The sequence below is a fragment of the Phaenicophaeus curvirostris genome, chromosome 3 (assembly GCF_032191515.1).
Source record: "Phaenicophaeus curvirostris isolate KB17595 chromosome 3, BPBGC_Pcur_1.0, whole genome shotgun sequence".
Taxonomy (NCBI): Eukaryota; Metazoa; Chordata; class Aves; order Cuculiformes; family Cuculidae; genus Phaenicophaeus; species Phaenicophaeus curvirostris.
The window spans coordinates 6,334,242-6,352,218 of NC_091394.1; the positions used below are offsets into that span (position 1 = coordinate 6,334,242).

Below are 17,977 nucleotides of genomic sequence, written 5' to 3' on the forward strand. Positions count from 1 at the left end.
GTGAAGTCACTATATTAAGCTTTCTTGCAACCTGCTGGGTGAAGACAGGATAGTCTAAGTTTCTTTCAACAGCACAATGGATGCCCTTCTGACAGGAAAACAGAGTGAGTTTTGAAAGACTGGGTCTTAAAGTATCCTTTTAGATGTTTTTCTGGTTTTTTTGTTGTTTTACTGTTATGTTAAATGTTCTTGGGTTGCTTCTAGGAGGCTTTTCGCAGATGTACGCCTGTGTTTGTGATTGGCTTGGATTTCCCTACAGAGAAGAAGTGCAATGGGTAAATACATGTCTTCTTCTGGAGCTCTTTTCAGCTAACTGTATAAACGATGAAAGAGCGCATAGATCATAGTACTTGGAAAAAAACCAAACAGTTCTGCAAAGATGTATTTGGTTATGTATTTTGAACAGGACGTTGACACGATTTATCTGACACAAGATACCAGGGAATTGAATTTGCAAGACTTCAGTCACCTTGACCACAGGTAAACAGTATGCAGTAGTCACACTAATATTTTGCAAATGTTCCTTGTTCCCCCTAGCTGTGGGTTTGCCTGCCATCACTGAATTGGGATGGTCCCATAGGTGTTCCTTGAATGCATAGATCTCTGAAATGATGATTTCTTGCATTTTTAGTTTTCAGCACAAAACTGCTGTTTTTGCACAAAAGCCCCGTGGAGATCACTTTTCACAGAGGAGCCCAAGAAGATAAATATATTTTGCTGCTGGAAGCACTCAAAAAAGCTAGCTTTCCTGTGCTGGTGGATAGATTTAAGAGCTCAAATTCAGCAGGGAAAATATGCAACTGCATCTGGCGGGCAAAGCAAAAAAAGGAAATTATGCAGTCTTTACTTATGCAGAATCTTTTTCTCATGGTACACACAGTAAAGGAAGTTATTTTTGTCAGCAAGTCAATGGAAGGTTTAAGTTGTTCAACTGAATCCCAGCCAGTAGTTTCTCCACTTACAATAGATGCTATCAGAAATGTGTACTTCCAGAAAGAAACTAATTGAGGGTAATTTTACTATGAGATGCTGAAACATAGCCAAGTGTTGTATTTGGTTTACTGAATTTAGCTGGCTGAGAGAATTGCATTCTAAGGAAGCTTAATCTGAAGATATCTAAGTGGGAGGAAATGGGTGGGAGTCTTAACTAAAATCTGTCATTATAGAAGGAAAAGGACAAATCTAAGAAACTGTAAATAAGGTAAAGAAAGTGTTTGTTTCTTTGGGAAAGCCTAGTGGAAGAATTAAGACTCGGTCAGAGGTAGTGCATCAGTATATTGTAACAGGAAAGCTGAACATGGAGTTGAGTAAATAAGAATGTTTTGCCGCAGCATACTTTGCAGCTTTAAGCTATCTAGTATGTAAAGTCACCAACCACCCCCTACTCAAGCACTTACTCATCTTCTGTGGTGGGTTTCATGGTCTGTGCTGAATCCCATGGCAAAGTTACTAAGCTGTTCCTGTGTGGACAAATTCAGAAGTAACTCAGATGAGACTACAGAGCTGCAACTAGTGCGTGACAGATGTAACCAAAGACTGGTTGGTTGGTTAAGCCTTGCTGAGAGAAGATAAGGAAAGAAATACTTTTCAGGGCAAGCAAATGTGGGACAAGAACGTAAGAATGCTTTAAACATATTGCAAGGTGGAAGTGCTGAGAAAACCATGGGGAATTCTTCAGGAGGTAATTTACAGGTAGCCAGCTTTGATAGAAATTAAATATTTTGAACAGTTTATTTGGAGTGAAAAAAATTACCTATTAGGAAAGAGTAGATAGAAGTGTTTTAAGTATTTAGAATATTTCAGCTGGGTCTAATGAGTTGGCTTGAGAAAATGGATTTGATGCTCCACAAAATCTTTTAATTGAAGTATAGCTTACAAAATTGACATCACCGAGGAGATGTATTTATGTTGTTAATAGAAGTCTTTCAATATCTCATGATTGTGTAAGTCCAAAGTTTCAAAAAAATTTGGAGCCATTTACGTACTGTGGAATCCATCTTGTGACAAGAGTTTCTACATATTAAGGACTCAAGCGAGGAAAAGATTTTGGATTGAAATGTCAAGAGAACTAGGAAGTCAAAACCTTGTTATTCATTAAAAATACAATTTGGGATCTGAGATTCCAGTCAATTCAAGAATGTATGCGAGTGTTTTGCAATATATTTAGCACAGTGAGAATGCTATAGATTAACAGTATGCCGTCATGGTTTGGATTTTGAGAGACTGCTATGTATCTTGTCCACCTAAGGTTTGGGATTGATGAAACTATATATTTTATGTTGTACAGTAGCTCTGAAGCAAGGTAGGATGGGTACACCAATTCTCTAGATACAGGGTCTGTACATTGCAAAAATAAACAATTTGTGTTTATCCTAGTAAAGCATTTCTGTTAGAGGCCAACATAAGGTGGCATGAATTATTGATTAATTTAAGTTACCAGGGCATCTGATACTTGGTGTGCAGTGTGGCTTCTGGGGTTTTATCTGAAGTTACGTTGTTCTGTGAACCATATAATTGTTTAACAACAAAAACCCTCAAAGTGAACAGGGTTTATTAAACTCAGTAGCATAATTTTAATCTGTGTAGCATATGTCGTAGCATATTTGGACATTCAAAAAAAATGTCAGGAGAGCGGGATTGGTTAGAAGTTTTTTTTCTTTGCACAGTTTAGATTTCTTGCCGTCTTAAATGCACTGAGGGACAGAGATGTTGAAAAAACGCGAAGGCATTAGGTAAACTTGAATGTTGTTGAAATTCAAAGGGATTTTCTACACTCCAGAAGAACAGAATCTGGATGGTAATTGAGTAAACTAACTACTGAGTATAAGGAACTCAAACTCAGTGAGGGAAAGTTACAAGAAGGCCCTGCTTTTGGAAGTCATCATTTGCGGTATGGTACAAAGGAATGCAGAAGAATTCAGGTCATTGCTAGTATCATATCTAGAATTTAACAGAAGGAAGTGAATAAAGTAGTATAGTGAGTGTGCCCTCGAGTCGAGAGGTGTGACCAAGGTGGAGCACTGTGGCACCAGAGCATCTCTCAGTTGTGTTTCTCTGCAGCAGCCTTCAAGGTGTTAAAGCAGGGCTGCTGGTTGCAGTATTTGGCCATCATGACCTCAAACAGGACCAAAGGAACAGAAATTCAGTGTGTCCTGGTGTTTCAGGGAGGTGGTTGAGTCACCTTCCCTGGAGGGGTTTAAGGGATGGCTAGATGAGGCACTGAGGGACATGGTTTAGTGTTTCATAGGGATGGTTGGACTCGATGATCCTGTGGGTCTCTTCCAACCTGGTGATTCTATGATTCTATAATCTTGAAAAGGAAAACTCAATAACAAGTGCATTGAGGTTAGGTAAGCTCAAAGCAAGAGAAGGGGTTGAGATAAACTCCTAAATGCCCCTCAATGGCCAGAAGAACCTTCAAAAATGTGAACAAAAGACGACTATGTATTTTTTCCTTAAGATCAGATGATAGAATCTCATAAAGCAAGGTTTCTAGACAGTAAGGCTACTGCAGAATGGTCAGGAGTTCCACTGACTTTAGACAATGGAGAGAGAGGGGTATGTGTCTGCGTGTGTCACTGAAGGGTGCCAGTCTAGAGTCTGAACAAACAGTCCTTGAGTACTGCAGAAGACTAAACTATTTAAAGATGGGAATTTGCAAATTGGCTGAGTTGTTTTGTTTTAAAATATTCTTGTCCTGCTGCAGCAATGTTTCTTTAGCTCATTGAAAATGCGATAAGGTTTCCCACTAACTCTGAGCACCCCCTGTCCTTCAGCCATTTACCTCCCAGGCCTGGGGAGGAGAGTGGAGAAAAAAAGAGATGGTCTCACTCAAGTTCTGCCTGTAGTCACTCTCCTGCCCAGAAGTTAATGACCTCTTTACAACCCTCTAAGCTGGTTTAGAAGCCCCTGGGTAGTGTAAATGCTTGAGACCCTGATTATTGTCCCCCTGTTCCTTTGGGGGAACTGTTCCAAGTTTGCCGCTTCCAAGGTAAAGGCACTGGCAGGAGGCACATCAAAGCTGCTAATTCATTACCTTCTTACTGATTGCACCAGAAGAAGGCAAATGAAGAAGTAACCTCTGTGTATAGACGTTCCTTACTCCATAGCAGTGTTCCTGCCTGCCAAGCATAGGGCTGAAATATCTCTGAGTTACTTTCCTCCCCACTAACATTTCACTAGTCAGTTAGAGCTTTACATGGAGGTGGAGAAGAGGAGGCTGAGGGGAGACCTCATTGCTCTCTACAACTACCTGAAAGGACGTTGTAGAGAGGAGGGTGCTGGCCTCTTCTCCCAAGTGACAGGGGACAAGACAAGAGGGAATGGCCTCAAGCTCCACCAGGGGAGGTTTAGGCTGGACATTAGGAAAAAATTCTTTACAGAAAGGGTCATTGGGCACTGGCAGAGGCTGCCCAGGGAGGTGGTTGAGTCATCTTCCCTGGAGGTGTTTAAGGCACGGGTGGATGAGGTGCTGAGGGACGTGGTTTAGTGTTTGATAGGAATGGTTGGACTCGATGATCCAGTGGGTCTCTTCCAACCTGGTTATTCTGTGATTCTGTGAGTGTGTGTATGTAGGAACAAAAACAGTGTGGTGGACAGAAATAAATCTATACCCTTCGTGAAGCTGATAACTCTGCTGTGCTAATGGAAATGAAACACCACAAGACTTTGTGTGCTGTGAACAAGATGGAATTAAGGCTTAATCCTTGAAGGGCACTGGTTCCTTTGCAGGATTGTGCAAACGATCTATTTTCATGAGCTTCGCAGTTGGTGGGCTACAGTCTTTTGCTGCAAAATGCTGCACCTTCTTGCTGTTACTTTAGTGATGGGCTTGTACTTGCAAATCTAGCAACTGTAGTTTTCTGCATAGCCTTCTGGAGGTTTATCCATCTGAAGTTGCCATGTCTCCTGACTTTCCTATGTGTTTAACAACCCCCCTGAAGTGTCTGAATGTTGGTGGAAGAAAAGGGAAGGAGAGGAAAAAGGAAAAGATGGTGTGTGAAGGGCGCTGCTTGTTTAGTGCAGATCTGTGCCTACTTGCATATGTACTGAATAAAAAACTATGAGAGTGTGACTAGCTTATAAGAAACAATACTTTTAAATTTCTTCCCGCAAGAACTGAAGCTTGGCTGGCACTGCTTTGCTGGTCAGATAAGTTCATGTGTATTACAGCTCTTCTATAACCACAAGAGGTGTCTAAATGTATACATGCATTTAATGTGTTTTATCAGTTTTACCCAAGTGCCATGCTGCTAAATAGTGTGCTAGTGCCTGATGCATGATTCTGCTGGGGGATAGTGCATAGACATGACATTTATCCACGTCTGTTATTGGAGAAACTTAACAGAGGGAGAGCAGATCATGTTAAGAAGCTTGGAATGAAGAAAATGGGAATAATTTAGAATTTCATTTGTGAAATCCCTTTTACAATTAAGGAGGGTTTGTGCTGAAAGTAGCATTATCCTTTTGCAGGTCTCCTGCTTCCTGGGGGAATTTCACTATAGAGATGAGACAAGGAGGTGTTCTCAAGAAGCATTCAGTCATGGAATTATATTAAATCATCAGACTGCCAAAAAGCTTTTTAGCGTCATGCTCAATTATAATTAGAGGTGATTAAGAAGCTTAAATATGTCACAAGCTGAAGAAAAAGTAACGCTAAAAGTAGGAATGGCAGCCCAGACAAATTCCTGGTTTAAAAATTCATGCTGGAATGGATGTCAGTTGGCCAGACAAAAATTTGTATTCATATATGAAAAAGACACACAGCTGCCGGTAGTGCTAGTTTTTTAGAATGCAGAGCTTTCTCTAATGGCTTTGGCAGGCAATTAGCATTGCAAAACCAGGGGGAATTAGATATGGAAGAACACTTAAGAGATTGTTTTAAATGACCAAAGCTGACAATTATATGAAATGTGTGTAAAAGTGTTTTTCTTTTCTTCTAGAGACTTAATACCTATAGTTGCTGCTCTGGAGTATAATCAGTGGTTTACAAAGCTGTCCTCCAAAGATCTGAAATTAGTAAGTAGTACATTGAAACAATATACCAGCTCCTACTGTGCTGTGCTTTAGAGGATGCTATTAACATTTTTCAAGGCACTCCTAGATGAGTACCACTGGGCAATCTCTTGACGTGTTTATTTTTTCTCTTTAATCATATCAGGTGAGTATAAACTGTTGCATAGTTAACTTATGGCATATGAAGACTGCTAAAAGTCGGGTCTTGTCAAAATTTTGAGTGATTAAAGTTACAAAACTGTGCTGAGCAATAACAGTAGCCCATAAAACTACTTCCTTAATTGTTGCTCCCCCCCCAAACAATACTGGGTGACTAAATAGGAAACTAACTGTAAAGCAGCCAGATATCTCAGTTGCTTTTTGAAGGCTGAAAGAAAATTATCAGGATTCTGTTTGGTTTTTTTTTTATTTTTTTCTCAGATATAAAGCAGGCTTTTCCTCTTAATTTTCATTGCAATGTGATGACTTTTTCTCCCAGTAGTCTGAAGCTAACCTTGCGTAGTAATAAGTATGTAGTGATTTGTTGCGTTGATACTCTTCCACATCAGTTTTCTTTCTGAAAAGCAAAAAGGGGGCAAATCTAAACAAGTTGGAGTAATGAAGAAAGGGCCAGGAAAATCAGTAATTAGGTGACTTTAAAAATATATCTAAATATACTGTTTCTTCTAAACTTGGAAGTTTATAGTCATGGGTAGAATAAGTGGTTTGAGATATTGCTTTCACACTCATGTCCAGAAGCTTTTGTCCTTAAAAATGGAGGTTGAGTTTCATCATGTTCAAACTGATGCAATTTTATTGATCTGAAAATTCTCTTATTGCATTCTTAAACTATCATTTGCAATGAAAATTCAGTAGAAATTTTCTTATGTGGTTCTTGGCAAAAGAGTAAGCAAGAAACATTCCTTTCTTACTGGAGCATCTTACTTAAAATTATGCACGGAATGAAACTGGGGGCATTTTTAATTCTGTTGTAGTTTGTTGTTAAAATCACTATTGTTCATTGTTTGTTCATTGCTTCAATGAAATGAGATCATTTGCTTAGTTAGAACACTGGCTGGTGTAGTTTGCTTAGAACAAGAACAGGCCATATTATCTATCCACGATATTTTTATATGATTTTTTTTTTAAATTCTTAGCAACTTTTCTATGGAAAATAAATCAACTTTGTCAACCAGTTCCTTAAAAAAACCAAACCAACCAAACAAAACCCCCCTTTATTTTCCACACATTCCATTTTCAATCAAAAGCACCAGGAAAACATAATTTTTTGGACAGTAAATTGGTGCTATAGGAACACTGCTGAGGTTCATTATGAGGTCAGACATATCTGGAGGCCATTGAATGCTTTGTGCTTCATGAATCCCGCTCTGACATTGTGTTTGATAGATGGTATCCATACTGTTTTTATAGTACATGCATGAAACTTTCCACTTGCAATCACACTGCTGGGGAAGCATTGTGATAATATGCTGAATTATGGAAATAATAGAAAGATAGAATTGGGAAGATGGCTGAGTTGACAGTCTTCAGGGGAAAAAAAAATGTCACCTTTGCTCTGTAAAGGATTAATAAGATCTTATATGTGTGGTGGAGCCGTTTTTCTATTTATAGGAGATTCAATAAGTTTAAAATTTAAAAAAATCCTAGAAAATATCAGGCTGTCATTATAGAGAGAGATGTCCTAGGTATGAATGTCACATTGTTTTTAAAAGTGGATAAAAGAAGATAGTTTCAGCACTTCATGGTCATAACTGAAATTCAGCTTTGGACTTCGCATAAATGTTGATTAGTTTGTGCTGTGGAAAAAAAAAAAAAGCCACATCCAAATAAGGCTTACAATAAAGGTGATGAGGTACAGAGTTCGTTGTATGGCTTTTGAATCGTTAAGGTTTTATGTTTGTTTGAATGAGCACAGCAAACAAACTCTTTTGTTATCATGTTTTGTTCATGGTACTTGCAAATGTCCATGCAAATTCTAGAATACAACAACAATAAGATCATGAGATGAGATTTACTTCTGTGTAGGTTGGGAGAATTCATGTACATGGACTCTTCAGGTCTGATCCTTAGCAGTCTTTAGAGGACCTGTAGCCAGAGTGCTTTTGCTCTTGAGTTCTTTTTCTTCTACCATATAACATCTGTCTTTGTCTTTAGTTGTCATTCCTGGTCAGGCTTTATTCTCCTTTGCACAGGTTACCACTTTTTTCTGAAGGATTAGAATGCATATGAACAAGATTTCTTTAAAAATTGATTGAGCATATTTTCTGAATCACAGAGTTTGGGTTTTTTACTATCATTATGAAAATTCTGCTCCCTGTGATTAGGTGGCCTGCTTCATAAATGTCACTTTCAGTCCACCTCTCACTTCCCTGAGTCTTTCACAAAAGTCCTCTGTTGCCATCTAACTCCCCCTTTGGGACATTCCTGATATTTTTTCTTGCTGTTTACATGCAACAAAAAAATGATCATGGCCTGGATCCCATTAGGATGTACAGCTTAACTCAATAACAGTCTGTTCTACGTTTGTGTTCTTTAATGCTGTTCTGTCTTTTCTGTGGCAGTCCACTGATGTCTGTGAGCAGATACTGCGAGTGGTGAGTAGATCCAATCGCTTGGAAGAACTGGTATTAGAGAATGCCGGGCTTAGAACGTAAGTAATTCCTTTGAAATGTTGCATTAGTTATTGCATATTCCCAGAAAAGAAAAAAAAAAAAAAGAAAAAGTGTCTGATGTATTAGTCAGAATAAGCATTAAAAAACCCTTATATGCGATGACTACCATGTTCTGAGGAGCATGTAGTCATGAACTCATCATCAAGTTTTTCGGAGGTTCCTTATGTCCAAGAAATCCCTTTAAACTGATTATTTTTAAGATTCTGCCTGGAAAGTTGGGTTAAGTGGAACAAAATGAGTTGAGTAAGGGTGTAAGATCTAAATCAGCTCACACTGTTACTTTCAAAATTTGGTTACCAGTAGAAGTATGCACATCTTTTTATCATTTAAAAAAGTGTTTAAGGTTTTGTTAAAAAAAGCATATTACTCCATCTTGCTTAACAAATTATTGTTTCATTCCCAAGAGGACTATTCTTAACTTACTGTGAATTGCAGTCTGCTCAAATGTAACAGATTTATATATTGGCAACTTCTTTAAAGAAGCAAGAAAGTAGATAATTAAGCTTAATGACCTGCCATAGTCTTAAGAGAAAGGTACATAGAGGTAAGCCATACAATTTAATCCTTGCATATCTTTTAAATACAGTAAGTTGTAGTATTTAGGTAAGTAGTAGTATAATCTAGTTTTTAGTAAGTAGTAGGTATTTGCTTTTTTCCTCTTCACAGCAAATGGAGGTGAAGTTCAACATGCAGACTAGCCAGTTGAAAGTATTTTCAGCTTGTTTTAGAGTAGCATCCAATACCATGTAGACAACAAACTCTAGCACTAATGAATTTTTGTGTTAATAAAAAAGTAGTGGAAAGTTGGGAGAAGCAGAACACTATACTGAATTACAAATGAAGAAAGGAAATGCATAGGGAAAATATTTGGTGTGCTTTACATTGTCTTCTTTTCCATTGTATGAGTCTTTTTCCCCCTTTTTAAAATGAGTTTTGCACTGAAATACCTTTAAAAGTAAATTGCCTATATGAGACAGGGAACTTGAGGTGGAGTTTAGAATTACACCCAAGCTTTCTGATCTGTTGTGCGCTGCCTTTAATAGCTGTCATTGAGACATAAGTGCCTGATTTTAATCTTGTTTGTGCCATGAAATCCAGTGATAAGCGTTAATATTAAAAGATACATTGACTACCTGTACACATTGCCTATATTCACTTATTGTATTTGGATTAACTAGTTTCAGTTTTAACAGGACTTGACAGATAATCAACTTACTTTGGTTTTCTCGTCTGCATGTCTGTCTTCATCTACATGCACAGTGTTTGGCATTTTGCCTTGATGTGTATCTGCTCTGATCAGCATTGTTTGTCTTTTTTTTGTCAAGGATGCATTTGTCAGTTTTGCCATTCATCATATCTGCTTGATAGGAGGAAATCCTGTTGCTGTTGGGTATCTCCTTTTACATAGCTTACAGACCAGTCATTTTTAATGAGCTGTGATAGAATGCAAACTAAGGTTAAGAAAGAGCTACTGAGAGCAATGCTATGAGAAATAACCAGGGCACCTGCAAGAATGTATTTCTTCCTGCAGCAGAGCCAGTTTAAGATGATTCCATTCTTTTCTCCCCCCTGCCACTCATTTCTATGATTTGGTTTGGGCCGTGGCCCCGTAAACATGTCATCATCCCAACTGATGACCCAGCAAACTATTACGCAGTAGCAGTCATAAGGACTCAGGACTAGGGAAGTGTGGACAGGATGTCAAGTGAAACCCCGTGCCGGCTAAAGTTTGTGCCAGTTTAGATGCTCTTGAAAATTTTATCCCCATTGCTGTTTCTTTTAACAGACGTAAAAAATGCAGTCTAGGTCACATTGGATGACTTTGTGCACATAGCAAACACGAATGTTTTGGTAAATGTGGTAATTCAGGTAGACGATATCCAGATTTCAGGTGAAGGAGAATCATTCAAGATGACCTGAACAAATGAGCACGGAAAGAGGGTTACATCCCTGAGGGATTTTTTTTTTTTTGTCAGGAATGAGACAGCATGTGATAACCAGAATATTAATTTCCATGAAACCACAAGGCAGATTCTTCAGTCTCCAAAGACCTGTTTGCAGGAGCCAGTGAAAATCATCTATTTGTTGTGCTTACGTACTCTTTGAAAGCTGACAGGCAGAATGTCCCTACTGTCTTCCACTCTGTCCTCTGCAGCTCTGTTCCAAAAGGAGTGACCAGTTATGACAGAGGAGAGCAACAGATGTGTGTGCTGCTGGAGGACCTTTGACAGTGGCGTTGCACATAGTCTTCCCCTGCTGGATGGGCTCTGAATGTCCTTAGACCTAACAGCTTTAGCTCCTCCCATGTGTCCTCTTTTTTTTTTCTTTTTTTTTTTTTTTCTGTTACAGGGATGTTGTCTAGACAGACCTTGAGGAATTGTTTTGTTTGTCTGAGCTTTCCACATCTGTGGTTTTCTTACTCTTGGTGAAAGATGCTTACTCTGCCATGCACAGAGTTACGTTGAATCTCTTTTTGGGCTTTACCTCCAAGCCTGAATGTCTTCAGTTCAGGCAAGCGTGTCTTTGCAGCACATACAGAGTGAGTTTGATGCTTTATAGAAAGTGTCAGTCTTGCATTGCATGCTCTATTCATGACGTCTGCAGCCAAATAAAGTAATAAATTTTAGGACTTGAAATAGAGAGTGGGCAAAGGGAAGGGTTGGGATGGGATGTTGTCCTGTGAGCAGAGCCCAGGTGCCTCCGTTTATGGTAGGGGCTGCGCAAGGAGTGGGGAAGTTGAATTTTTTTTTTTCCAGGATGAGTCTTGGAGCCCCGTGTGCCCTACATAGATAGTCCTGTGCCTTTTGGTGGCAGTCGATTTACTGTGCATTTGCTAAGTAATTCACGTACCCTAGTTGTCCAAAAAGATCTAGTAGTCCTGCCTATATTGGTGACAAAATCTGGAGCAGAGATTGTAAACAAGGCTGGAGGTGTAGCCAGAATACCGTAATGGAATCTGTTACAGATGAAGGAAGAAGAGGAAACTCCCCATAAAGAAAGAGGGGTTTTGTTTGTTTTTAACTCAAAATCTCATTTTTCTTGGCTGGACATGAGGAGCTTGATTCAGTTGCTTAAGCACAGGCATCTGGTGCCATTGAAATGCTGGAGGATATCCACAAAGTGTTGGCAAATGTTACTGAAGACCTACAGGAGATGCGTAGTTCTCTGCGGCAGCGGCTAGGAGCAAAGCAGGATACCCTGAGGCCTGTCAGGTGGCAGAGATTCAAGCCCAGAATTTCTTTTTGTTAAATGTTTGTATTCACGTGCTGCTTGTATTTTAGGAAATGGGCTCCTAGAGGCAGCCCATCATCACACGTTTGCAGTGCTGAAACCTATTCTAGCTCCAGCAGTCTGGAACGTCTCTGTACTCAAGTACACCTTGCAACAACAGATAACTAAAAGCTACTGAGATAACTAAAAGCTGTCCAGTCTCCATTCTTCTCCAAAGACTGGAAGAGGATGCTACCTCCACTGTGTTTCTCAGCACACAGGCTGATCTACCAGTTCTATGAAGGCAGTGTTAATTATTGCTCTTCTAGCAATGTAGCTGGTAGTTCTCCACCAGTCGTCTACAGCAGGCAAGATAATGTACTTCAAGGCAGAGAGAGGAGGAAGCTCAAGGCATATTTTTTTGTTTCTACCTCAGTGTCTAACTTAAGTGAAGTAAGAACATAGACGTTTTAGTCTCAGTTTAACAAAAGCACACAGCAGGACTAGTCCCTTAAATACATGAAAGCTCCCCAGTAGGTATGAGGAAAGGTTTGAGCATTTGTCTTCGAGCTGATAAGAGCCAACAGCCTTCTAACTTAATGCAAAGAACATGACTCCACCAGAGTCTGACACTGTTGTCATGTAGGAAAACCCAAGCTCGCTTTGAACTTAATGCTTTAGATGATGGTAGTCCAGCTACAAAAACCCATCTTGAGATAAGCAGTGTTCACTTGCCACTCAGCCACTCAAGTGAATTTGAAACAGAGGCAGGTCACACTACTACAGTTAGTTCAAAGCTATTTGTGTTACTTGGCTTGGCTTTTGTGAGCCTTGTAGGACAGATACACCACCTGTTTGTTGATCCTCTGGATATGCCGCAAAGCCCACCTCTTCGAGTGACTGTTGGCAGGGAGCTGCTGCAAGTGAGGGGATTAGCTTGTGAGTGAAGGAGAGAGTGGTATGGAAGTTGATGTATATGTGTCACCCATGCATGGCATGGAGAAGATGAAAGATGTGCTCGAGTTTTAACTTATTCTGCATAACTCCTATTTTATATCTTCAGGTATGCTCTATCAAAAGCAGTTTGAGCTTTGACTGAGTTCCCTTCAGTCTCTTATGCCGCAGAATAAATACATAATAAAATAACCTGCCTTGAAAGATAGCAAATTAGCCAGATAAGCATTGTTAAAAGCAGTGAAGAATCAGTTACTGCTTTGCAGTGGGATAGGCCACTTCTGTCTAGCAATCCCTTGACATTTTTAAGCCTCTGAATGTACTGTTGGTACAGGAAATAACCGGAGTCTTTCTCTCTCTTCTTTTCTTGCAGAGATTTTGCACAGAAACTAGCCAGTGCCCTAGCCCATAATCCCAACTCAGGACTCCATACAATCAACCTTGCTAGCAACCCACTTGAAGATAGAGGTACTATAACATTTCTATTTTTTGCTCTCTGCAAATGTAATAGGAGGATTACTGCTGCTCTGTTCAGCTTTGCCTGAATAATAGATTATTGTTCTGTGTATTTTAAATACCCATTGTACACAAATGACTGAGAATCATTGTTCTTTTTGACTGATACAATCCATTAGCTTGCCGAGAAATGTTTAAATGTCTTCAACCATGAATTTCGTTAGATTTCATTACACTTTCACAGAGGTTTCTTTTAAAGGAAGATAGAACACAGTGACTGTTTAGGACTAGAGAGTAAATAAAGTGGTGTGCATTTTTAAATGTGATGTAGTCATTCGAAAGATGAAGCACGAGGCAACTTTGCTTGGATTATATTTTCCTGATGATTTTGTGTTTTTATTTCAGCTATAATTCTGGATTTATTCATTTTTTCAGCTTTGTGCTAGCCTGTAGTGCCAGCTTTGTGCCAGTTCTTGGCAGTGTTCAGTCATACAGGCACAACTGGCATCCTTACGGAGAAAAGTGCTGTTGGCTCCACCAGATGGAAAATCAAACTGAACAGCTCAGCTTTTCTCCGAGTAGGCCGACCACTAGGCATGATTTCAGTACATATCAAGTCAAATTGTTCCCTTCCCTTGTCTACTCTCTTTTCACCCAAGAGGCATTTATTTTTAAAATAAGGTTACATTCTTTCAGGCTGGAGTTGACCCTTCAGCTCTGCCCATGTGAGAGTTCCATTTGCTTCACTTTAATGCATTCCAGGCACACAGTGTTCTGGGATCAGACTATCTTGTGCTCCTATTGGGCCAGAACAAAACAAAGAATTTTATACAGTGAACGTTTTCTTGTTTGTTTGGTTTGTTTTGGGGAAACTTTGCACTCTCCTTGCTGTCATGATTCAAAATGGAAAGAGTGTTCATTTTGATTACTACCTGACTGACTCAGAATATTGTTAACACAGCTTTGTAGGGGTGTCTCCTTTCTTCTGGTTCAGTGAGGAAAAAAAGACGGGGAGGTTTTTTCCTCTTTTGTATCTCTTTTCCTTTTGACTGGAAAGAAATATGAATTTTTTTTTTATTTTAACCTACTCAGAGTAGTTTTTTCTTATGTGGGTCACATTAATTGCTTAAATTCTTTTGATTACCTCTTCCCTGCTGATTACCACTTAGCCTCCGTAAGAATCTGTATAAAGTGAAAGCCAGTGTTTTGCTGCAGAACATCGTTATTACAATGTGCCATAGGCATAACAGCATTGTAAAAAAATTCCATTGCAAGCTGTCACATTGTTGATTTTTCTTTTGAAGAAGTGCATTTAGATCGTGTTAAAACAAATGAGCAAAGCATTTGGTAGATATTCCATAGTGCAGGGTTTTTTTTCTTTCTAAAGCACATAACTGTGGGTCGTTCTCTTTGCAGCAAACCTGTAGATTCTAACCTTTCTGCAGTAGCCACATTCAAGGTACAAATGAAATGCAGAAACTACAACTTAACAACTTGGAGAAATTAGCAGGGTTTTTTCATTATCTCAGTGTCTTCTGTCACATATGCAATTAAGATTTGACCTTTTCATTAGAGAATTAGATGAGTTATATGAGTAGTTAAAGAGAAATTAACCATAATTGTACTGTGCAAATATTGCAGCTTTTCAGTTTAGGAAATGTTTACATGTCCTGTGATCTGATATTCACTGAGTGCAAGGTAGGGTTGGCTTTATTAAACTGAAGGGGCCGCAAGCATTTCACAGGTAAAAGCTGAGACAATGGAGATTCATGTAAACATCCAGATTTTGGAAAATACCTCTTGAAAAATCTTCAGGAACTGGAAGTTCAATCAGGTTACTTTGCATTTATAAAGGAAATAACACAGAGCTGTGTATCATGGGGAAGAACATATTGTTCTGCCTTGTTTGAAGAGAAAGAACACCCTAAGGTATTATACATTACTGAGTACTAATGTATGGAGTCATTACAGTCATGCAACTGTCTGTATTCCAATAACACGAGAAGTGTGTTTAGTTTAACTAAGCTATAGGACCTGGCTTCAGCTCAAATATGAAGCAGTGTTTATGTGAAATGATTCTACACTGAGGCCACTCTCTTAATTTGTTGTTGGCTTCCCTTTATGATACTGTCAATATTTGTGAGACACCTGTAAAGTTTATTATCAGTCATGTTTTATATGTAGCCGTGCTAAAGTGACAGGAGTTTTGCTTTTGGCTTGACTAGGATCAGAATTTAATCTCATATTTTGTTAAAAATAACGCAAAACAAACATACTGAAGCCTAGAAATACTCAAACTATTTGTTTGGATGCAGTTAACTCTACTTCTGCCGTTAGAGCTCTTGTCTTTGTTATGAGATTATCAAAAATGAGTGGCTTAAAGAGTGTTCAAGGGCCTGAGTGACCATAATAATCTTTTCTACACTCGATTCCTGCATCTTATAACCTCCAGTGTTAAAATTCATCCAGATGTTAAAATTGTTCAGCTTGCCTAGAGTGATAAGTGTTCTGTAGATTTTTAGCTAAATACAAAGATGGAGAAGTAAAATTATTTGGTGCACTTCTTACCCAAAATATTTCACAACAAAAATTACCCTTGTGTTACCCTTAGTGATTCTGATTGTACTCCTTTTTCTCCTCTTCTGCCAGCATAGCACTACTTTGATTTTCGAAGTCTGTATTTGTGACTAAACTAGCTCAATAGGTGTGGACAGGTAGCTACTACAGAATATAAATTCTGAGGCCAGCTTAAGATAGATTGAAACTCCTACTTCAGAGGAGCTAAAAAGATACATATTCTTTTTTAATACTAAAGCTATGAAAGAAAATCCTGTTAGTATGACCTGACTAATTCTTGCTGAAAATTGTGAAGATGTCCAGTTACCATTGTGTTTTACAATTAATTATGCCAAGGAACCACCATTCTAATATTTTGGCAGTATAAATAAAATAGAGTATGTTGTTTTGAGCTATGTGGACATTGCACCTTTCGCTGGCATATGTGGAGAAGAGCATTGGCTTTTTCATTTATTGTGTTTTAAAACAAGTAAAAGGTATTACCCTCTTTCTCTTTGCCCTTTCTCACCAAGAGAGTTGCTGTAGAGGACTGTTTCACATGATAGGTTAAGCCAAGAGTTTCTGTGTTGATTTATTCTGCTAATAAATATTTCATGGATAAGTTCCATTGTTATTTAGCATGTGCCCTCTTAATCAAATTTCAATCTTCTGCTTAAATGGGGGTATTAAATTTATGGAGTGTGGAACTTGGATACACCGAGAAAGGGCTTTAATGAAAAGTGTGGGGCTTTTTTTTATTTTCTGTCATTGGATTTGTGCTGAGGTAATCTAGTCCCTGTCAGCGTCTTAATAGGTTTTTACTGTTTGGGATTGCAAGTGGTTGTAGCATTTCCAGGCTGGTAAGCTGCAGACTTCTGTGAGGGAGTGAGTGAGGTGGCCGTTACGACTCAGTGGAGGTTTCAGATTTGTGGAATTTACCTCAAGAAAAGAGGACAGAGTTAGCTAACATGGACATCTCTCTTGCCTACATCTCCTCCTTTTAAAAGAAAAAAAAATAGTTTGACGTTTCATGTGAAGTACCAGTGCTGGATTTTCTTTTGTGCTGGCTTGTTTTTTTTTTTCTTAACTTATATAATTTATTGGCCTAAACTGTAAAGCTTCCAGATTTCCCAGGTGCTGACCATTTGATATGTACAATACCTTCCCTTTGACTCCTCCTCAAATGTATGTGTGCATTATGTGGTTTTGAAACTAATTAAGGTGGCTCACTGATTGTTAGCAGCAAAGTTCCCTGTTTGTTCAGTGGTTAACAAAGAAGGCATCTTGACCATATCAGCCATTTCAAAGGTCTGTGCTTAGAAAAAGACAGGGTAATTTTGGGCCCACCCTGACAGTGAGCACAGTTCATTCTTTAAGAGTGCTTGCCCCCAGCATAATTGCTGGGAATGCATGGGATCGCATTGCTTATCGGAAAACACCCATTTCTTAATTATTTTTTTTTTCACTCCTCCTACAGGTGTGTCATCTCTGAGCATCCAGTTTGCCAAACTTCCAAAGGGATTGAAACATTTAAATTTATCCAAAACCTCCTTGTCACCAAAAGGTATATTTTATAATATTTTATATTTATAATATATTTTATAATGGGGTTGTTTAGCCTGGAGAAGAGGAGGCTGAGGGGAGACCTCATTGCTCTCTGCAACTACCTGAAAGGAGGTTGTGGAGAGGAGGGAGCTGGGCTCTTCTCCCAAGTGACAGGGGACAGGACGAGAGGGAATGGCCTCAAGCTCCGCCAGGGGAGGTTTAGGCTGGACATTAGGAAAAAATTTTTCACAGAAAGGGTCATTGGGCAGTGGCAGAGGCTGCCCAGGGAGGGGGTTGAGTCACCTTCCCTGGAGGGGTTTAAGGCACGGGTGGACGAGGTGCTAAGGGGCATGGTTTAGTGTTTGATAGGAATGGTTGGACTCGATGATCTGGTGGGTCTCTTCCAACCTGGTTATTCTATGATTCTATGATAAGTGTGCCTCTTTTTCTGTTCTAAAAATTTCAGGCTTCCATCCTAATAATAACTTTTGTTTCAGGTTTATAAAGTAATTAATTCTGTAACCGATTTATGTATTTATTCTTGACAGCACAGTTGGTTTTTTGCAATC

At 39.0% G+C, this 17,977-nt stretch overlaps 1 protein-coding gene and 1 long non-coding RNA gene across 5 annotated transcripts in view; one reads left to right on the plus strand and one right to left on the minus strand.

Annotated features, from left to right (window-relative positions):
• The window catches only part of LOC138718769 (uncharacterized), a 520,404-nt gene that overhangs the window by 382,837 nt on the left and 119,590 nt on the right, over positions 1–17,977 (minus strand). The window lies entirely within an intron of this gene.
• Positions 1–17,977, plus strand: part of CARMIL1 (capping protein regulator and myosin 1 linker 1) — a 194,417-nt gene that overhangs the window by 90,303 nt on the left and 86,137 nt on the right. For all 4 annotated transcript variants that reach the window (XM_069853301.1, XM_069853302.1, XM_069853299.1 and 1 more), the window contains exons 7-12: positions 205–275; positions 407–480; positions 5,943–6,018; positions 8,577–8,665; positions 13,225–13,319; positions 17,341–17,427. In XM_069853301.1, the coding sequence (XP_069709402.1) occupies positions 205–275; positions 407–480; positions 5,943–6,018; positions 8,577–8,665; positions 13,225–13,319; positions 17,341–17,427 (492 nt within the window). The remainder of the gene's footprint in view (positions 1–204; positions 276–406; positions 481–5,942; positions 6,019–8,576; positions 8,666–13,224; positions 13,320–17,340; positions 17,428–17,977) is intronic.